General features: G+C 42.5%; 1 protein-coding gene across 1 annotated transcript in view; it reads right to left on the reverse strand.

The window, feature by feature from the left end:
• Positions 1-1,735: 1,735 nt before the first annotated feature.
• vdr (vitamin D receptor) overlaps positions 1,736-23,666 on the reverse strand; it is a 121,589-nt gene continuing 99,658 nt past the window's right edge. The window contains exons 9-11 of the mRNA XM_033015711.1: positions 11,668-11,816; positions 7,418-7,534; positions 1,736-2,508 (exon numbers count right to left, since the gene is read on the reverse strand). Coding sequence (XP_032871602.1) covers positions 2,246-2,508; positions 7,418-7,534; positions 11,668-11,816 — 529 coding nt within the window. The 3' untranslated portion in view covers positions 1,736-2,245. The remainder of the gene's footprint in view (positions 2,509-7,417; positions 7,535-11,667; positions 11,817-23,666) is intronic.

Genomic DNA, 23,666 nt, shown 5'->3' on the forward strand with positions numbered 1-23,666 from the left:
TTCACTACCTAACTCAAATGATAGTTCTTTTCTATTTAACCCAAATAATGAACATCAACAAGGAAATTCCACCACAAAGATATCACTGCCAGGCCAACCAGCAACTCGTGTTTTTCCAGCAGAAGCATACACTGATCAGGGAGCAGGCATTTATGTTGATTTACCCCTCCTTCAAACGAGGCATTGAGGCCAAATGCACCTACCATGACTGGAATCAAACAACTCAACACAAACCAGGAAAATGAACCAACATTCACAGGGATAGATTCTTGAAAATAAGGAAGCCCCAGATTGAACTTTTTAAATGGGACCCATAAAAATAAAATGACGTTTGGAAATGTAATGTATAATTCAGATTGAATGCAAGTGTAAAACCTCGTTTCCCCTGACTGAATGAGAAAGTGCTAGGGAAGAGCCTCAATGCAAAAGGATATTGTTGCACAGTTCTAGTACTTGAACTGATTTAAAAATAAGTTAAATTGGTATAATCTGTTTACATCTAGTTTAATGAAAGAATTATTGAAGTCCTTCTTCCGAAGGGTGTTTATACTGGGGAGCTGAGGGGACATAAAGAGACTCCCAAGCTTTCAGCTATAATTTTTCAATTTAGTATTGGAAATATCTTTTTTTCTTATATATTACATAAATATACTTTAATTTGGACTTCAGTAGTATAGATCATGATAATGACCAATACATCAATGTTCTATCATTCACCTCCAATGATCATCATCTCCTGACGCTTGCAGATCTAGATGCAAGTATATGTTTGTGGCATGAAGAAATCGTACAAGCTTCCAAGGCTGTACTTGATTCTTGTAGTAGTCTTGTAATGATTAAGGGGGGGCTGGCCACACTCTGGTGGGAGCAGCTGTGGTTCTCACTCACGACGACGGCAGATGTGCAGGCAGATCTTGCTTGCTAGATGTTTGAGGCCGCAGTTCTACGGCTGTCGGCCGTAGACCACATGTAGCTGCATTGTATCTCAGGGTTCTAGCACGCAATGAGCCGTACCTCCCCTGCTGGAAACGGCTCGGATGTGGCAAGGCGGCTGGCTGAGAACCCATCCCTGGGCTGACAAGCATCGCCTACCTGACCATGTGAACTGTAATGGGAAGCACCGCTCATTAAGCCCCCCCCCCAGACGGGCGTGCCGGGTGACCAACGTCCCCACAGTTGTGCAGGCAGCAGGCTTCCTGTGTGTGGTGTGCTGCACGTTACCTTGTGCACAATACCCAAGGCATGGAACCGTACAGTTGGCTTGCAGCGGCTTTCTGTGATGGCTTACGATATGTGCTTCACGGCTTAAGACCAGTGGTTTCACGCTAGGATACGGGAACTGTCATTCCTTCCTTTGTAAGATCTAAGTCCTGACTGAGGGGGGGGGGGGGGGGGGGCGGGGAGGGTTCTTTTGATCCCTGGCATTTGTGCAACCGAATTAGACAATATCCGCACACCATACCCGAAATCAGGTGATGGTACGGGATGACCTATATGTAGATATCATACCATCACTATTACGATAGACAATGCTGGTTCTCTTCCTTGAGAACTAAAATGCTTCTGCTGCATTTAGCGTATGCTTTGCGAAAAATTAAATATTAACAATGTCTATGTAAAAATAAATCTTTCCTCTCCAAAATGTCTGGGCAACACAGTCAAGGATGGCAAAAAGGGTAATTTTATGTTCTGGCTCAGGGTTCTGGACCTGAAACTTTAACTCTGCTCCTTTTTCCGCAGATGATGCCTGACATGCCGAGCTTTTCCAGCATTTTCTGTTTTTATTTCAGATCTACAGCATCTGCCATTTTTGTATTTTCATTTAATGGTAAACTTTCCCCCTGCACACACGTGTTACATGCTGCAGCTAATGATAGGTCACAGCATTCATATTAAGTGAATAGTTAATATATTAGATATATGTAGTTTATGCACATTCATATATCTATTTAATATTCAAAATATTTCCTATCATTGCTCTTGTTTTGTTGAGGTAAATAGTACATATCTGTGAGGGGGAAATCTACTGTTATTACTTTGCTGACTTCAGATTGTACAGCACCTGGTGGCAACTGTTTCAGAACATTGCAACTACCACCCCACCTCTTCTCTCTTTAAATCAGTGGTGTAATAATTTAGAATTGCTTCATCACTGGAAGTTTAAATTTTCAAAGGAAATGCTGCCTGCACCACCAAGCCTGTTACCCTGTGCAAACCTATCAAGCTGGAAATGAAAGACAGTGATTCATTTCTGATCTTCATTACTGAAGACCTCAAGCAAAAGTGGTGTGAGTTGCATGTTATGTGCAGGATGAAAGGTCAGAGACCGGTACTGTTTGGCATGTTCATCGCTCAGGCTCCGGAGGTCTGTCAGCTTCTGGATCATCTTCGGATACAACAACCAATTACCTGGGGGTGCATGCTTGACCCGGATGTACACCTGCAAAGTCTCAGATAACTTATCTTGAATGCGCTCCACTCGAGCACGGTCCTGTAGTCCAGAACGATCTGAAAACGTAGACACAAACAAAAGCTCACAAGACTGATTTCACAGTGGCATAAGCATGCACAAGGTTATAGTGGCAATCTTGAATCAGGCTGTTGTGAAATCAAGTCTGATTCTAAGGACTCGAGCACATATTCTGGGCTGGCACTCCAGTGCATTTTGAGGGAACATAAGGTCCCACATAGGAGATTAGTGGGCACAATTAGGGCACATGGTATTGGGGGTAGAGTGCTGACATGGATAGAGAAGTGGTTGGCAGACAGGAAACAAAGAGTAGGGATTAACCGGTCCCTTTCAGAATGGCAGGCAGTGACTAGTGGGGTGCCGCAAGGCTCGGTGTTGGGACCGCAGCTATTTACAATGTACATCAATGATTTGGATGAAGGGATTCAAAGTAACATTAGCAAATTTACAGATGACACAAAGCTGGGTAGCAGTGTGAACTGTGAAGAGAATGCTATGAGAATGCAGGGTGACTTGGACAGGTTGGGGGAGTGGGCAGATGTATGGCAGATGGAGTTTAATGTGGATAAATGTGAGGTTATCCACTTTGGTATAAAAAACAGGAAGGCAGATTACTATCTAAATGGCATAGTTGGGAAAAGGGGAAGTACAACGGGGTACTGATTGGGGATGATCAGCCGTGATCACATTGAATGGCGGTGCTGGCTCGAAGGGACGAATGGCCTACTCCTGCACCTATTGTCTATAGTGTGACAAGATGTTAAAGTGAGGCCCCGTGTCTTTTCTCAGGCAAATGTAAAAGATTGCATGACCTTATTCAAAGAAGAGCCCAGTGTCCTGACCAATGTATATCATAAAAGCCCTAATCAAGAAACAACTATCAAGTCATAGGTAAACAAAAGTGCTGGAGAAACTTAGCGGGTGCAGCAGCATCTATGGAGCGAAGGAAATAGGCAATGTTTCGGGCCGAAACCCTTCTTCAGACTGATGTAGGGTGGGGGGGGTGATGGGGAGAAGAAAGGAAAAAGGAAGAGGAGGAGCCCGAGGGCTGAGGGAGAGCTGCGAAGGGGAGGAGACAGCAAAGGCTACTGGAAATTGGTGAATTCAATGGGTATGTCAACTATCAAGTCATGATCACATTGTGGTCTGCACTATCTTGCCGAGCACAAATTGGATGTTGGGCTTTCCAGAGTAGAGGAATGGGAATAAGAATGACGAGCTTTTCTCGAGATCAGCATAGCCATCATGGCCTGAATTAGCTTCTTCTGCCCTGTAACATGTTTATGATTCTTTAATTATGTGATAATCATGATGATGATCCTTTGAAAATACCTAATTGGCCTTGAGATTAAGGTTGTGAAAGATACAATTTACATATGAAACAAACTCTCATTTATGCATCTGGAATTCTCGTGCACCCAGCAAAAATTCCAAAGCATGTTAAGTAATTCAATACATTTTTTTCCAAAATGTAAAATTGAATTTGGCATGCTGCTAATGCAGTTTCACCTGCATCATTCATACTTTATGCATGCGAGAAGGAAGGTATGTAAGCAAGTGAACATAAAGGATCTGTTCAAGAAGGCTCGTAAGTCAAAATCTCCTCAGTATTTGATTTTGACTCATGAATATTATGTTGAACCTGATGAAATGCCATTAAGTGTATCCAGAACACAGTGAATAAATTGCATTGAACATAAAGGGCTGGAGTAACTCATTGGGTCAGGCAGCATCTGTGGAGGGAAGGGAGAGGCAATGCTTCCAGTCGGGCCCCTTCTTCAGACACCTGGAATAGCTGGATAAACTGCACTGTCCCTTTGACATTTAGAATTAAGTGATTTTAGTTTCAGTGGTAGCCCAGCCTAGGCAAGGTTATGCGTAAGATCTCTGCAAAATTGACATAACATTGATGTGTTTTTATAATAAGCTTGAGTAATAAATTTGACTTCAGCTGTAATGCCAAATAAGTGTGCAAAGACATTGTCAGGTTATTTATTTTATACAAAGTACTGTGAAGTTGTAGGCTGATTAGCAACAATATCCCTTTGAAGATTCGGGTCCGTGTTATGGTCTAGTCATTGTGACATTCATTTGACATTTTTACTACATTCATATTATTCAGGCCTAAAATATAGAATTATAGTGTCAAAAACATTGTTAGTTAAAGGAGTCAGGAGATGACATATAGCTATGCTACTTATTTAAAGGTTTATGCATAGAATACATCTGTGTTGGGTTTTTTTGGTGGGTAATTTTCATGAAACCTGAACCCTCACACTCCCCATGGATGCTGATGGCTGAGAATATACTGGAATTCTTTCCCCACAGGTAAACAGCGTTATCTGAGCATGTTTCCTTTTTGCTGGGCAAAGGTTTGACTGGTCAGTAAACGTACTGAACAGTGTAAAAACACCAAAAAGGTTTTGATGAATCCACTTCACCATTAACTTCCATCCGGCACTCAAATACACCTGGACCATTTCCGACACTTCCCTACCATTCCTTGACCTCACTATCTCCATTGCAGGTGATAGACTTCTGACCGACATCCACTATAAACATACTGACTCCCATGGCTATCTGGACTACACTTCTTCCCACCTTGCTTCCTGTAAGGACTCCATCCCCTACTCCCAATTCCTCCGTCTACGCCGCATCTGCTCCCAAGATGAGGCGTTCCACACCAGGACATCTGAAATGTCCTCATTATTCAGGGAACGGGGATTCCCCTCCTCCACCATAGATGAGGCTCGCACCAGGGTCTCTTCCATACCCCGCAACACTGCTCTCTCTCCCCATCCCCCCACTCGCAACAAGGGCAGAGTCCCCCTAGTCCTCACCTTTCACCCCACCAGCCGTCACATACAAAAAGTAATCCTCCGTCAGTTTCGCCACCTCCAACGTGACCCCACCACTCGCCACATCTTCCCATCTCCCCCTATGTCTGCCTTCCGCAAAGACCGCTCCCTCCATAACTCCCTTGTCAATTCTTCCCTTCCCTCCCATACCACCCCCTCCCCAGGCACTTTCCGTTGCAACCGCAAGAAATGCAACACTTGTCCCTTTACCTCCCCCCTCGACTCCATTCAAGGACCCAAGCAGTCGTTCCAGGTGCGACAGAGGTTTACCTGCATCTCCTCCAACCTCATCTATTGCATCTGCTGCTCTAGATGTCAGCAGATCTATATCGGTGAGACCAAGCGGAGGTTGGGCGATCGTTTCGCCGAACACCTCCGCTCGGTCCACAATAACCAAGCTGACCTCCCGGTGGCTCAGCACTTCAACTCCCCCTCCCACTCCGTCTCCGACCTCTCTGTCCTGGGTCTCCTCCATGGCCACAGCGAGCAGCACCGGAAATTGGAGGAACAGCACCTCATATTCCGCTTGGGGAGTCTGCATCCTGGGGGCATGAACATCGAATTCTCCCAATTTTGTTAGTCCTTGCTATCTCCTCCCCTTCCTCAGCCCTCCTGCTGTCTCCTCCCATCCCCCAGCCTTCGGGCTCCTCCTCCTTTTTCCTTTCTTGTCCCCACCCCCCCCCACCCCCGATCAGACTGAAGAAGGGTTTCGGCCCGAAACGTTGCCTATTTCCTTCGCTCCATAGATGCTGCTGCACCCGCTGAGTTTCTCCAGCTTTTTTGCGTACCTTAGATTTTGATGAAGATTGTGCTCAGTGCCAATCCTCAAGAATTGCAACTTTATTGTCATTGTGTTCTTGGATTTCAGTCCATTACGGGTAAACCCAAGTGTAATGCTAGCACAGAAGTAAATCATTCTTAATTCAGACAACTTGGCTTTCAAGTGTGAATTACATTTCAGGCAGGATACCTACACCCGACTGTTATAGATAATAAATGGTCATTTGATATTGCAGCGACCATTCACATTAATTGCTGCAGCATCAACTGTGTTCATTTCAACTCAGTACATGTGGTTGAATTCTTCTTGACTGGGATGGGATGTGGGGGGGGGGGGGGGTGAGTGGGCTTGGAAAAGTTACCCCACAGTTGACATTGAAGTCAGGTTTTTTTTTAGAAAGAGAGAACTGGGAGACATGTAGGAAGGCACTGCAGGTGCTGGTTTACACCGAAGATAGACACAACATTGACACACTTGGCTTTGAAGTGCTCCGAGAAGTCTGGAATGTAGGAGGTAGAAAATTAGCTTTAAATTAAACATGGCAACTCAGGTGGCATGTTCTTTTTTTTTTGTTACATGAAAAAGAGGCATTGTTGGAGGTCTGTGCAGGAAAAGCAGATTGGGTGTTAATTTATTTTCTGTCTAAGAATAAACTTCCTGAAGGTTTAAGACTTGCCTCAACTTTGACCACTTTTAAAACAAGACTGAAAACTTTTATGTTTACTTTAGCTTTCAGCTAAATCTTAACTACATTGCACTTTTAACTTTTGCACTTTTTATAATGCATTTTTAATTTTGCTTTTCTTTTCTTTTAGTTCTTCTATTTTATTTCATTTTATTATTTCATTTTATTGTATGACATGTTTTTATGTGAAGCACTTTGAGTCTGCCTCGTGTATGAAATGTGCTATATAAATAAAGTTGCCTTGCCTTGCCTTGCCTAGATTGGTGATTAATTTTTACCATTCTCCAGCTCAAAGGCAAGATCATCAGCATGAAGGGAACAGTTTATTCCTGGGCAATTAGAGAAGCTGGAACCCTGGCTGACAACTTGCCCTATACTCCACACTCATTTAACCTAGGACAAATCAAAGATCCTATAGCGGAGCTATAAGATCTTTGGGACAAATTGTACAGCCATATACAATCCGAAGACGAGTACCGAAAAGACAGTACAGATTGGCGATCATAAGCACAAGTGATCTTCATGGATACCAAACGTCCTTATTTTTTATTATTATTGGTTTATTATTGTTACGGGTACTCGTGCAAATTTGTTTCGTTTTGACGCGTTGCTGCTGTCCTTACCTGGTGACAGGAGGCAGATGGCCATGAGAAGAACATGTTCTTCTTCATGCAAATTTAAATTCTTTAGGCCAGCCTGAAATTTTATCAGTGGCTCCAGCAACTCCAGTGAATGGCCAGCTAGAAAGAATACAAAAGTGTAAATCTCTCTGGAAACCTTTTTTTTTTTAAACACTCTCGTTTAAAAAACATTTATCTAACAATCTGTAAATTAAACATTAAATAAATCAAAACACCAACTTTACATCATTTTGCATGTGCAGTTTATTACTTCCTCATTATGGTAGAGACTCAAATAGTTCTTAACAAATAGTAATTTATATTCTTACAGATGGCATAAGAGTAAAACCTAGCCTGATCGATCCACACACTGAATACGCACACACAATGGTGCCATGATGATGTTGACTAGCAGTGCTACCCATGCTGCTGCTCCAATATTGTACAAAGCCAGCTCATTTTCACCTTGAAGTGAAACTAAGATGCATATCTACAGCTGGCAAACCCAGACCAAGCCCTGTTCTAAAACCATTAAACCTTTAGATGTGAGTGGACAGAAGGGACATGTCTAGAGTGCGCAAATCACTTCAAAAAAAGAGGATGCCCTTTAAGGCTGGTTAAATACCTATTTCTTTCGTGTTTTTCTATATATCATTGGAGTATAACAAAGCTGTGGTGTTTATGAATGTGGGCATCTCTGGAGGCTACATACAGATGTAGCACTGACAAGTAGAGAGAAGCACTTGGCAGAAGGTGTGAGGATGAATCTGCATGGCATCCTTGCAAATGCCAATCAGAAGTCACAAGAAGGTGTCATAAAATGTCTTCAGTCTTCAAGCCAGTGAACAAACTCAAGCCTTCTGAGATTACTTCATATGGTACACAATGAATTCAAAGCTATTCTTCAACGGCAAGAACAACTTTTAGCAGGTACTGAGTGAATCCTAAGGATTTCCCACTAAGAACATCACATAAATTACAACCTGCAAGGATTAACTCTGTAAAACCTCCCTTAAAAACCCCCCAATTCTAATGCAATAGCTATCACTTTTATTAACCACTCCATGAATTGAAATACCTCTGGGGTCAGATGCTCCAGAGATGAGGGAACACTTTCAAGTAATTGGTGTCCTCTATTTACTCTTTTCCCTTGATTTTGTGAACCATTGATTAGGGGGAGTTAATGAAGGAATTACTTAACTTCCATTGACTTGTTCCTTTTAACTAACCCGTGGATACTGAGGAAGGGGAACTTAGAACAAAGATATTTGAGTTTACACCAAGGTAGAATTTACGCAAAGTCCAGTGTGACACAACCAGCATCTTTCAAGGGAACAGTTGGACTAGTTATGATCTGTCAAGGCAAACATGTCTTTGACTATTGATAGTCCAGGAGCTAACAATGAACGATCACTTGGCAGATTTTTCGTGAGGCCAACGAGAGTATCTGCTGCAATGTTGTCCATGCTATTGAAATAATCAGGGTCACTGCACAAGAGTCCCCATACTACTTTCCATGTAGCGCACTGAGAGATTTCTGGTTCCATTATCAGAGCGCTTGAGCACAATTCTATTAAGCATTTGCGCATTTGTAGCTTTGGCCTGTAAAAGTATTTATGCAATTAATCACTATTCTTTTCAGGAAGAGTCCAATGTCAAATGCTTGTAAATAGCTAGAGATGCCCTTGTCCATTGTATGTCCTGCTAGTTATCTTGCCGTTCGGATCATAGCTTTCTACCATGCGGCTCAAGCCATTTAACCTGCCAGATTTTCCCGAGTTTTCTCAAGAACACATCCTCAAAGGTTCCAATAAATTCTACAGTTAAGGACCAGCATTTCCTCTTCACTGGTTTCTGCCAGAGAGCATGCAGCATTGGTCAACTCGGAGGATGGATTTGTTTAGGCTAACTGAATAACACAGATAAATGCGTTTACTCTGCATAAGCACCTTTGGTAAACGCAAGAACAATCAGCAAGTTGAACCTTGGCACTAAGGGGGCAACCAATGAAGATGTGATTTTAAGCGACAGCAAGCATTAATTTAAAACTGCATTTTGCACAAGCAGACACGTTGCCTCCATACAACAGCTCTTATGTTGCGGTCAATGCACAAAACGAAGCATACCTTGCAGCTGATGCAAAATGTGAGAGTGCTAAATCTTAATTTGAGCCTATTCCTATTTGACGCTCATACTTTGGGTTGGTCCCAGTGGGGGGTAGATTTCATCCTCCTGGTATTTGCGTTGAAATTAGAAATGTGGCAAGAAATTTGATCTGGCAGTGCAATGTTTATGTGCACCATGCATTTCTACTTCAATGAAAAATCATGGGACTTACAGCACATACTATGAAGACAATCATTGTCCTTCAGGATCCTTCATCTATCTGATGTGCTAAATAATGGAAGTGATTCTTGGACTTGAGATCCCCATATCAAACAAGGACAATGCTGAAGCGGATCTTCACAACACTCGGCCAGATTGCAACATCCCCCCCCCCCCCCCCCGGCGATCAGCTGCCTGATCAACCCAACCACCCACCAGGCCCAATCTACGCCCCCCCCCCCCATTCATCTCACACATCTGACCACCAGCTCAACTTTAGTTCATAAGTTCTAGGAGTATAATAAGGGCATTCGACCCATCAAGTCTACTCCGCAATTCAATCATAGCTGAACTATCTTTCCCTCTCAACCCCATTCTCCTGCCTTCGCCCCATAACCCGACACCCTTACTAATCAAAAATCTGTCTATCTCCGCCTTAAAAATATCCCTTGACTTGGCCTCCACAGCCGTCTGTGGCAATGAATTCCACAGATTCACCACCCTCCGACTAAAGAAATTCCTTCTCATCTCATTTCTAAAGGTACGTCCTTTTATTATTTTATTCTGAGGCTGTGGCCTCTGGTCCTAGGCTCTCCCACTTGAACAAATTCCTTGCCCACAGTGCATTGCCTCATTAATGTGCCATTGCACTTGTTATTTCAATTCCAGGCCTTGTTTTAGAACCACTTTATGATCTCGCTGCAAGCAATGATCAAAGGAAATTCTCCTCAAACAAAGCACAAGATTGATCAATGTTATTATTGTGTGACCCAAAAAGCACATGGCCACATTTTCCTCCACTGCATGTCCATGGGACACACAAAAATGACGACTCCAAAGTTATGCCGTTTTCATCCCTTTTTATGCAAAGGACGTGTTTGGGAGATTGGGTTTGGGGCAGAAGAAATGATTATGCCCACATCAAGCATAGTTATGAACTATCCCATGAGACTTGGGGGCTTGGGTGTGAATTGTGTATGTGCTAGCACCAAAGAATGTGGCTTGAGTTTTGCCTATGTCCCAGGTCAGATCAAAGAATCTGTGTTTCCACAGCAAGTGGGTGGATTTTTCGGGCGGAAAGCTTTCACAACTGGCAGCCGTTACCACTGGAAATTAGACCCCATATCTGTTGTCTGCTTGCCTTGATGAGCAGAGACTGGTCACGAATCTGCAGCAGATTAATTATTTATTACAAACTGGGCAACACTTTAACTTTGCCGCTTTTGGAGAGGTCCATGCATGCGTACGTTTAATGAGTTAGCATCGATACACAACTTTGCATTACAATATTCATTTTTTGAATGATTATTGAGAGGGGTCATGTCATGCCTGTTTTCCCTCAATTAGAACAACTAGAGACAACAACTAGAGGGCAGTCCTGAGCTACTATCTACCTCATTGGAGACACTTGGACTATCTTTGATCGGGAGTTACCTTGCACTAAACGTTATTCACGCTATTCCCTTTATCATGTATCTGTACACTGTGGATGTCTCGATTGTAATCGTGTATTGTCTTTCCGCTGACTGGTTGGCACGCAACAAATACTTTTCACTGTACCTCGGTACACGTGACATTAAACAAAACTTAAACTAAACTCGGGTCCCTTGCACATGTATTAAAATAAGCCACGCCAAGTTAAATTAACAGAATGTTTAATATTAGGTTTGATTAATCGAACCAACTCCTGTAAATGATTGGGGACATTTGACAATGATAGGTTAAACACCAACCTTTACTCAGTGGGAAGTGAACAAGAATGGTGGATGTCCTCAGGGATTACAATGATGGGAGGAGAGCATGGGTGGCACTGCACATTATAACATCATTGCCAGTGTTTCTCATGTGGTTTTACCAGAAGCTATAAAGCTAAATTGCAGTCATACATGGAAGATGGAGAATAAATACAGTTTTATGTCCTTGCTTACCTTTGGTGACGTCATTTATATTATATTTGAACTCATTTCCACAGCTCCATGACATATCCTCTAATGTGAAGGATTGGTTTGATCGCAGCATAATAATTTCAATTGCACTTGACTTCAGAAGGGAAATTTGGTCATCCGCAGACAACTCCCTGCAGATTGAATAAGTTCTCTCCTTATTAAATATTTATGCATCGGCACTTCTGCTGTACATTATATTTTATTGATACTTCTCCTGTGATCTACTATCTATTATTCTGTTTCCTATTACTGATTGTAGCAATCAGTAGCAACAAGCCCAAAGCCTCTGGCCTTTTGCTTTTATGGATACAAGATCCAATATTCTATGAGCACCAATTCTTTTTATATCCCATATCAAACTGCAGAATGATTTGTTAATCTGAAACACGAGTACAAAAATATTGCTTAATCCAGATATGAAGTTGAAACTGTCCAGCTATGAATGGAACAGAAACTATAGAAATTGTAACAAGCAGAGATAGGGCAGGTGACCACAGCATAAGGTTGGGTCCACTTTAACAATTGCCAAAGCAGGCCTCGATCTACTGGTTAAGGCTACTTCAGTGTGCGAGGCGCACATTACTTGCTAGCCTTAAGTACAAAGTATAAGAGTGCACAAATGATGTTACAATAAGTGTTGTATGACATTGGACTGCCGTGTGCATGCTAATGGCTTCATCTCATCTGACGGAACAAAAACAGGAATTGCGATACGGCACAAAAAAACCATTACGCAATTTAATTTTTTTGCCAAGACTGTTTGGTCAGTTTCTCAAAGCACCTGTCGGTGCTCACTAATGGGAGAGAAGGAAAAAAGAGAGCTAGAAGTGAACCAGGACACAGGTCAGCTGTTGATGGCTAGGTTTTGGTTGCTCATTGTAAGTTAGAGTGCCAGCAGAACAAAGTTATTCATTGGAACTTTTACAGGCAGCTTTTGCAAATTCTGAAAAATTGCCAACTTGTTAGCTTTCTTGCGATCATCATTAATGCAATAAATAGCAGCCAACTCTTGCGCTCATGGTTCGCATGTCATAGCATATGCAGGTATAATTCTAAAAGATTGAGCAATATCATTTGTAAAATGTAATTGCGCGCAGTGAGTAGACTATAGTCTGTAAACACACATATATATTTTTCTATCTATATTACTAAAAGTCTGATCTTGACCGGTTTTGGCCCACTGTGCTGCGATTTCCGAAAGAACGCCGCCACCTACGGGCATCATTTTTGGCCACCTCACTCAGAGCCCCCCTCCGCCTTCCGGGATCGGAGGATTTTTCCCATCGATGAAAAATCAGAGAGATATTATTGTTTTTTAAAAATCTGCCATTCTCTCTGCTGCCCCCACTGGCGGCAGAGGGGAGGGACTATAAAACCCGGAAGTGTAGTCCCTCACTCAGTCTCTGCCAGACCCAGGAAGTGAGAGGGTCACAGCTCTCTGAGCTGCGAATAACACTGAACGCACGTCTACTCCACGGTGAGTTCCCTCGATGCGGCTTTAGGTGGCCACTCTATATATATATATATATATATATATATATATACTAAGTGGGACCCATTGGGTCCCAGCATCTCATATATATATATATACACACACACACACACACACACATAAAACTCAGAATCAACTACTGGACTGAGCTTCCTTGCAATGTATGACCATCCTGAACTGAACATCCACCCAACAAGGAAGATCCGTTACACTGATAGAAACTCCAATCATGTCCCAGTTAAGGGCCTGTCCCACTTATGTGATTTTGTTCGGCGACATGCAAGCACCCGTTATAGTCGCAGAAGGTCGCCGCGACATGTCGACACGTGACGCCTTTATGGTCGTGAGTAGTCGCCCAAAGAGTCGCACTTTTTTCTGGTCGCTGCTGGATTTTCAACATGTTAAAAAATGTTGGCGACCTGCTGCGACTGTGACGGGTGCCGGCAAGTCGCCGAAAGAACCGCGTAAATGAGACAGGCCCTTAAATCAATCAATGAGCTCCTTACAGCTGGCATTGAAAATAACAGCAGACAAAATGGAACTGAGACTGCCAATGGTAAAAAGGCCCAGAATACTCCCAGATAAAGAAAGGTAATTGGAATAATGAGCTTTACTTCACTGATCAATGTTGGAGTTCAACAAAGTCCCTGAGGTGAAATGAAAAACTTAAAAAACACATTGTATCTTTTTCCAATTTTCCAGTGCTTTACTACTGTATATTTAGACATCGTTGTTACACAGGCAAATGTGAGAACCAATTTGCGCATGAGAATGTCCAAAGAGCAGCCAATGAAATGAATGAGTTAATTTACTTATTATATTGCTGGTTGAGAGAGATATGTCGACCAAGGTATAGGTGCCAACTGTGCCATGAGGTCTTTGAAACCTATCCCAACATGTGAACAGGGCTGGAGTTTAATATTAGATCCAAAAGATGGCAGTCTGATAATGTAGCACTCCCTCAGAACTACAGTGTGGGATCAAACTAGGATACAAGCTTTGAATGAGATTTGGACCCACAATTGTCTCCACACAAAGAAAGGTTCTAGCCCAGCCAAACTGATGGTCAAGATGTTGTCATGAAGCTATGAAATTTTCATAAATTTAGTGAAGGAAAACTGTCAATTATCAGATTTTCCATGCTTCTCCACCCCTCTGCTATTTAAATGTAATTACTTGCATGTATTTGGATCTTACGCACTTCTTATAACTCTCTGATTTCTCTCATCATCAGTTTTTTTTTCTAAATTCTAACATATAGAAACATACACATAGAAACATAGAAAATAGGTGCAGGAGTAGGCCATTCGGCCCTTCGAGCCTGCACCGCCATTCGATATGATCATGGCTGATCATCCAACACAGTATCCTGTACCTGCCTTCTCTCCATAACCCCTGATCCCTTTAGCCACAAGGGCCACATCTAACTCCCTCTTAAATATAGCCAATGAACTGGCCTCAACTACCTTCTGTGGCAGAGAATTCCACAGATTCACCACTCTCTGTGTGAAAAATGTTTTTCTCATCTCGGTCCTAAAAGACTTCCCTCTTATCCTTAAACTGTGACCCCTAGTTCTGGACTTCCCCAACATCGGGAATAATCTTCCTGCATCTAGCCTGTCCAACCCCTTAAGAATTTTGTAAGTTTCTATAAGATCCCCCCTCAATCTTCTGAATTCTAGCATGTATAAGCCGATATACAAGATATACTTCAACAAGAGTGCTTCCTTAAGCCATGCACAAATGAGAGAAAGAAACAAATGTGAACCTTAAGGCATCATGTCCCCGACTCATTTGCCCCCGCAAGAACCTACGAACCACCTTGAGGTATCAACAACAAATATATGTTTCTATCCTGTCAGCATCCTTTTTTACAGAAAACCTGTAATCTGGGACACTTAAGGTATTTATGCCTAAAATAAAACGTTATTTTCTTAGCATCAGAGGTCCTGTATAAATACATCCCCGCCTGCCAAACCAGCAACAAGGAGAAGCATTGACACATTTGCTTTTTCCGGAGAAGTAATTGAAAAAAATCTCAAAAGGCATTTATTGGTCATTCACAGCTACCATCATGAAAATGGTGGAGAGCTGTCATTTTGAATTGTTGTATGATGACGTTGCTCGTTGGTAGCAAAACTGAAGATTTTAGTTCAACAAGGTGTAAGCAACATTGATATATTTCCCATCTGGAGAGTGCATTAGAGGAGGAGACTTCGAGAGGTGATCATATTCCTCAGTACTTGCTATTTTGCTTTTCCGTCCCATCAGCCACTCTTTGACTTATGGCACTTTCCCACGCAGGTCCAGCAGATACAACATCTGCTTTTTCACCTCTTCCCTGAGAGTCTGAAGAAGGATCTTGACTCGAAACACCACCCATCCGTGTTCAAAATTCTTGAGGGGTTGGACAGGCTAGATGCAGGAAGATTGTTCCCGATGTTGGGGAAGTCCAGAACAAGAGGTCATAATTTAAGGATAAGGGGGAAGTCTTTCAGGACTGAGATGAGAAAAACATTTTTTTTCACACACAGAGAGTGGTGAATCTCTGGAACCCTCTGCCACAGAAGGTAGTTGAGGCCAGTTCATTGGCTATATTTAAGAGGGAGTTAGATGTGGCCCTTGTGGCTAAAGGGATCAGGGGGTATGGAGAGAAGGCAGGTACAGGATACTGAGTTGGATGATCAGCCATGATCATATTGAATGGCGGTGCAGGCTCGAAGGGCCGAATTGCCTACTCCTGCACCTATTTTCTATGTTTCTCCAGAGATGCTGCCTGACCCACTGAATTACTCTTGCAATTTGTGCTCTTTTATTTTTGATAGCCTGTCTTTAATTTATGGGTGATGCCACTTAGACCTAGATACCACAAACACTGGAAATAGTTTCTCTCTATCTATCCTAGCTTAATATTAAAAAAAATTCAAACAAATCACTCCCTGAACTTCTAAATTCCAGCTTTCTACAATCTCTCCTGGTAAAATCTACGCTGCACTCTTTCCAAGACCCAAAACTGATTACAGTAAGCTAAGTGTGGTCCAACCAGAGCTTTTTATAGTAATGGCATAACTTCCACCCACCTATGTTCCAGTCCTCTTGATACACAGGCCAGCATTTCATTATGCCTTTTTCCTCTATCTGTCCTCGATTTTAATGAACTATTTTCATAGATCGCCTTTTTTTTCTATTTTATTATAGTACAGTGATTACTCAATTTCAGAATATTTGATTTGGGAATTTTAGTTATAACTCCTTTGATTCTTTGAGGCATGATCTTTGATTTATAATGGGTTTTTTTTTTGTTATAATGAATTGCATGCCATTCTACATCCATAGAAATATGTTGTACCAAAATACTTAGAATGTATTTTGCCCAGCCTTTTTGATTGATGAAATTTTACTGCACAAAATATTTACCAGAAACACATCCCTTTCATAAATTGAAGAATGGCTGCATCCTATTTTAGTAACTTTAGATCTTAAGTGGACGGCCTTATATTTGCCTACATTGTTATATTTTTTTGTTGAATCTATAATCTCTCATTGTAATTGAATGTTTCTGTCTGCACCGGTTACAATGCCATTATATTTGTATCATTAGAAAACTTTAGCTACATGACTTTCGATCCCATAATTTAAATACAGCAACTCCAGACCCCAACATAGCTCTGTCTGAGCACCACTTGTCATTTGAGTATCTATCCATTATCCTGACTCAGTCAATTTCTTAGCTGTTATCATCTGCCTGCACCATTTTAACCTTTGAGGGACTTTCTTTAATGCCTCTGAAAATCTATTTAAAAAACATCCATTGACATATTTTCACCTACTAGTTTGGTCAATTGTTGCACCACACTCAAGTTCAATGTGCCTACTACACTTTACTGGGTTTTTCGAAACAATTGATCATTTTCACGGTGCTTTGTCACTCGATCCTTAATGTGAGATTCCAGTAATTCCTGACTACTGAAGTTAAGCAGCACGGCTCCAGAGGCCCAGGTTCGATCCTGATCTCAGGTGGTGTCAGAGTGGAGTTTCCACGTTCTCCCTTTGGCCGCATGGGTCTCCTCCGGGTGCTCCGGTTTCCTCCCACATTCGAAAGACGTGCAGGTTTGTAGGTTAATCAGCTTCCGTTAATTACCCCCAGTGTGTAGGATGTGAAACTAAGATAACATTGAACGAGTGTAAACGGATGATCGATGGTCGGCATGTACTTGGCGGGCCGAAGGGCCTGTTTCCATGCTGTATCTCTAAAACTAAAATCAATAATTCCCTGGTTTTAGTTTCCCACCTTTCTTGGCATACATCAATTTCCAATCAAATTTGTGAGAACTTTGGAAAATTATAGATCGAGCATGTGTCCCATTCTCACTTCCTTCTTTTAAAGTCCTAGGATAGAAACCATCTGCTCAGAAATTTTTTGTCACTGTTATTTTGCTGACTTTAACTTTGGCAAGTCTCTTTATCTAAATCAATATTAGTTTACTTGGGTTGGCCAGGATGCTATCCTTTCCTCCACAGTAAATATTGATATAAAATAAATTTAATGTATCCACCATTTACATCATCATGGTCCTTCTACGGAGTCCACAGTCCTTCTGACCACCCTCTTTTTATTCATACGTGTCACTTACAAGTTTGTAATCCACTTTTGTAGCTCTTAATATCTGTATTATCGTCTTTTACTGTCTGTTGTATCTCTGCCGCTCAGTAGGATCAATGCTAGTTTTTACTTTTAAAAGTCATTCACAGCTGGTCAACATATTATTGAAAGCTATCCTTTACACACTCCAGTAATTTACTACTTTTCAGTTACAAGATGGTTCGTTTAAAAAGTTTAAAAATCCATTAACCCACCCTATGTTTCCAAGTTCACAGTTTGCCATCTACCCCTGCTAACAGAAAGTCATTGCTCAACCCTATACAAGTCTTAATACTTTGCTATTTCATATTTCTACCCATAAACGGCCCTAAATTCTTGTCATTGTGCACCCTCTGTTCAATGACACTACTTCATCCATTCAGCAATAAGGCTACTCCTAACAACTCCTCCAAAAGGGTGCCACGTGAATAGATGCTACGACCACAGTTATTTATTATCTATATTAATGATTGGATGAGGGATTAAGTACAATATATCTGTTTCTAGATGATATAAAGCTAGTTGGCTACGTGGTTTGTTAGAAGGGTGCAGGTTAGGTGAATGAGCAGAGTGGTGACAGATGAAATATAACTCGGAAAATATGAGGTCATTCACTTTGGTAAAAAAATAGAAAGTCAAGAGTATATTTTAAATGGTGTGAGATTCAAAGAAATAAGTTTTCAGAGGGACCAGATGTCCTTGTCACAGAATCAATGAAAGTTAATGTGCAAGTTCAGCAAACAATTAGGAAGGTAAACAGTATGTTGGCTTTTATTGCAAGAGGATTTGGACTCACATTGCGAGGATTTGGACTCACATTGCAAGAGGATTTGCAAGCATATTCCAATTACATAGAGACCTGGTAGGATTGCATCTGGAATATCTGGTCTTCTCACCCAAGAGAAAGTGGAGTGAAGGCTAATTAGATTGGTGCCTGAGATGGGGGATTGACCTACAAGGAGAGATTAAGCAGAATGGGCTATTACTCTCTCGAGTTTGGGAAAAATGAGATATGAACTCATTGAAATTCAGCTTTATATGGCAGATGCAACCATGTTGTTTCCTCTCCACTGGATTTTCTAGAACCATGGGTCACACTCTCAGCCTAAGAGGTCTCACATTCAGGACTGCAATGAGAAGAGGTTTATTCACCCAGAGGATGGTGAATTTCCAGAATTCTCTTCCCAAGGAGACAGTGGAGGCTCAATGAGAATATTCAAGAGATTGAGAAGAGTTATCAAGGGATATGGGGTTAGTGCAGGAAAGTGGTGGAGAGGTTAAAAGCACTGATCTTACTGAATGGCGAAACAGTCACAAAAGGGCTGAACAGTCTTTCCTACTTCTATTTCTTAGATTCTTTAAGTGTTTTGTAGTTTTATAAATACAGCATGGAAACAGGCTTTTCGGCCACTGAGTCCACTCCAACCACTGATCATCTGATCGCAATAGTTCTATGCTATCCCTCTTTCTCATCCACTCCCGTCAAGCTTGGAGCAATTTACCGAAGCCAATTAACCTACAAACCCGCACATCTTTGGGATGTGGTAGGAAACCGGAACATCCAGAGGAACCCACACAGTCACAGGGAGAACGTGCATACTTCACACAGACAGCACCCGGGGTCAGGATGAAACCCGGGTCTTTGGTGCTGCGAGACAGCAGCTCCACCCGCTGCGCCACTGTGCCATGCCTTACATCCCCCATTTTCCATGTCTTGGCTTTAGAGACGACGTCTACAGCCTGAAATAAAAACCAAATATTGGAAATACTCAGCAGATCAGGCAAAATCTGTGGAAAGAGACACAGTGTTAATGTTTTAAGTGATGACCCTTATCAGAGCACACACCTCCAGCTTTTTCTGGTTTTCATTTTGATTTGCAGTATTTTACTTTCATGTATTGCCTGGCATTTGCGACTTTAGACCGCAGTTTTGAGATCAAAAGTACTCTCTTTCACTTGTGGATTCAAATGACTGATGCCCAGACATTTGATCATGTTGCGCTGTAACTTTCTTGCAAAACACAGTTGAAAGTTAATTTACTTCATGTGTGGAACTTGATTATGATGGTTTCTTGGTTGAATCATGCCACTCTGAACAGTTCTCATCATGAAACCTGCCAGTGTTGATGCCGCATTCTCCGTGCAGGATTTGCTCGTAATCATGTTATTCTCCATCCCACGTATTAAGTGCTGCCTTGAGAAATTGACACATTGTATTAAGAGTGCTAAATACAGGTATACTTCAGAACAAAGTTGCTCTGTGAAGGGGACTAGATAGAGACCTTTCTGCTCATCTTTAGGCCCCCGACTCCTAAGGTCATAAGAATTAGGCCATTCGGCCCATCAAGTCTACTCCGCCATTCAATCATGGCTGATCTATCTCTCCCTCCTAACCCCAGTCTCTTGCCTTCGCCCCATAACCTCTGACTCTTCCAAACCCCAATCCTTCTCCCACATGGTTCCCAAGTTCCAGGAGCAGAATTAGGCCATTCAGCCCATCAAGTCTACTCCCCCATTCAAACATGGCTGATCTATCTTTCCCTTTCAACCCCATTCTCCTGCCTTCTCCCCATAACTCCTGATAGCCATACATTGAATCTGTCAATCTCCGCCTTAAAAATATCCCTTGACTTGGCAAAGAATTCCACAGATTCACCACCCTCTGACTAAAGAAATTCCTCCTCAACTCCTTTCTAAAGGTATTTTCTTTTATTCTGAGGCTATGGCCTCTGATTCTAGACTCTCCCACGAGTGGAAACATGGTGTTAACACATGACACATCAGATTCACAACATCTTTATCCATTGCTCTCCCATTCCCCAGGCCGCACTCACTCAGCCTCAAATCGGATAACCTTATTCTAGCAAAAGCTCACTGTGCTTTTTTAAATGTATTCATTTTTCAGGATCTGGACATCACCAGCATTTATTGCCGTTCTTGATCCAAGTGACTTTCCATGCAAGGTCAATCTTGGGTCAGGCACGTTTGTTCTGGGGTTACAAACAGGCCAGATTAGGCAAGGATGTCATTGACGTACTCAGTGGGCGAACCATGGATGTCAGGGAACATACGGGGTAGGATAACGCAAAACAAAAGTTAATCTGGAGACTGAAGCCAAGAGCTTACCTCTGTAGAAATCCATGAGAAGTATAGAAGTGAAAATATGAAGGAACTCAGAAAAGCAAAAGGTATAGAAGAAAATATTAGTTGATAAAAAGGAAGGTAAACCCAATGTCCCATCAATAGTGGATGTGAAAAAGAATTGTAAAGAGCAGGCCCTTTTAAAGACCAGAGAGAGACAGAGAGAGAGACAGAGAGAGAGAGAGAGAGACAGAGAGAGAGACAGGGAGAGAGACAGGGAGAGAGAGACAGAGACGGAGACGGAGACGGAGACGGAGACGGAGACGGAGACGGAGACGGAGACGGAGACGGAGACGGAGACGGAGACGGAGACGGAGACGGAGACGGAGACGGAGACGGAGACGGAGACGGAGACGGAGACGGAGACGGAGAGGGAGAGGGAGAGGGAGAGGGAGAGGGAGAGGGAGAGGGAGAGGGAGAGGAGCAGATGTGCGGGATTGATTGACTTTATCTTTCGTCGTGATTTTAGGTTTCTTTTCTCTTTCTCTTCTCTTTCTCTTTCTCTTTCCTTCCTTTTCTCTTCTCTCTTTCTTTCTCTCTCATCTACTCTTCCTCTCGTCTCTCTCTCTCTTCTCCTCTCTCTCCTCTCTCTCGTCACCTCTCTCTCTCTCCTCTCTCTCTCCTATGCCTCCCTCATCATCTCATCTCTCCTCTCTCCCTCTCTCCTCCCCCTCCCTCTCCCTCTCCCTTTTCATCTCGTTCCAATCCATCCCCATTGATCTATTGTGACAGTTGGCAAATCATTAGGGGTTCCAGGTTCTTGCTGAGGGAGGAATTGATATGCACCATAACTAACCTCTCAATGCACTAATCACCACAGACATTAGTGTCACCAGTCTGTCTTCACTGAGGAATATCACCTTACTCTTCTTGGGCATTAGTATTATTGATGCTCTTTTAAAGCAGGTGGGAACTTCAGACCTCAGTAAAGAGGTGAAGATGTCTGCAAAAACTCCAGCCCACGGGCCTGTTTTCTCTCTTGATCAATTTGCTCCTCGAAAATTTCGTTTTTTCCTTGACCCTCTTTGTTAACCACTGGTAGTTCCTCTTTCTCAGTGAGACCCTGTTTCTAGTTGTGATAAAAGTCAAATTATGAAATAACTACCTGAAGAACTGCCAATGCTCATCAGATGAGGAATTTCAACTGTTAATTAAATAATCTGTAATTAAATATAAAGAACGGTAATCTCAATCGTGTTGGCTATGAAATGACTAGTTTGTGGTAAAAACCCATCTAGGTCACAGATATTTATCACGGAAGGAAATCTACCACCTTACTTAGTCTATAAATTACTCCAAACCACAGCAACATGATTGACTCTTATCTGCTCTCTGAAAACTGCTGTAGTAAAACAGAATAAAAGGAAAACCTGGCAGACTATTTGGTACTGATCTGGAAATCGAACTGGATGTGGTGATAGCATGTCAGTGAACTTTGCAAAGTCCTCCTTGCAAACATTTGGGGATAGGGTGTCGAAATTGGGAGAGTTGTTCCACAAATTAGTCAGAGAGCAGCCTGGTGTAGTTACATTCACAGAATAATGACTGCCAAGCCTCTATCACAATCTCTGTGCACATCTTGTTCCAACAGGCCATCCCCGACCAGAGGTTGCAGCAATTTGGTGTACAGGAAGACACTGGGAGTTGGGCAAGAAACCACCTCAAAATGACCACTTACTGTCTATCCTTAGCTGATGAAACAGTGTTCCTCAGTGTTAAACAACACTTAGAAGAAGCATTGAGAGTATCCACGAACAGACAACTTGAAACTGGGCATCAGAGACCTGTACTGTGCTGAGGCCAGGCGCCAGCTCTTGGACACGTCCTCATATCTACCCCTTGACTGTGACCCCACAGTCGAACACCAGGTCATCATCTCCCAGATCGTTTCAGATCACATCACCTCTGGCGATCTCCGTTCCATAGCCCTCAACTTTATTGTCCCGCAATCCCACACTACCCGCTTCTACCTCATCCTGAAAATCCAAAAACAGGACTACCCATTGTTTCTGCCTGCTCCTGCCCCACTGAACTCATCTCCACGTACCTCGATTCCATTCTATCCCCACTTGTCCAGTTGGTTACAACCTACATCCGAGACACCTCACCTTCAACAACTTTCAGTTTCCAGGCCTCCATTGCCTCATCTATATCACGGACGTCCAGTCCCTTTACATCTCCACCCCCCACTAGGAAGGTCTCAGGACCCTCCGGTTATTCCTTGCATAGAGACCCAATCAATTTCCCTCTACTAATACACAACTCTGCCTGTCGGAACTTGTCCTCACACTCGACAACCTCTCCTTTAACTCCACTCACTTTCCTCAAGTTAAAAGTGTAGCATATTTACATCAAATTGTCCCTGTTCCAAACATACAATGGCACCATCCCCCAACTCATTCTCTGCTACATCGACGACTGCATCGGGGCTGCTTCCTGCACCCGTGCAGAACTTGTAGATTTCATTAACTTTACCACTAACTTCCACACTGCTATTAAATCTACCTGGACTCTCTCTGACACCTCTCTACCCTTCCTTGATCTCCTTGTCTCATAGGGGACAGACTATTGACTGACATCTACTTTAAACCTACTGTAATCCCACACTTATCTGGACTACTCTTTCTCCAACCCTGCCTCTTGCAAAGACCCAATCCCGATGTCCTCTTTGCAAAGACGAAGTCCTCTTTCTTCAGTAAACATGGT

This window comes from Amblyraja radiata, chromosome 46 (assembly GCF_010909765.2).
Source record: "Amblyraja radiata isolate CabotCenter1 chromosome 46, sAmbRad1.1.pri, whole genome shotgun sequence".
Classification (NCBI taxonomy): domain Eukaryota; kingdom Metazoa; phylum Chordata; class Chondrichthyes; order Rajiformes; family Rajidae; genus Amblyraja; species Amblyraja radiata.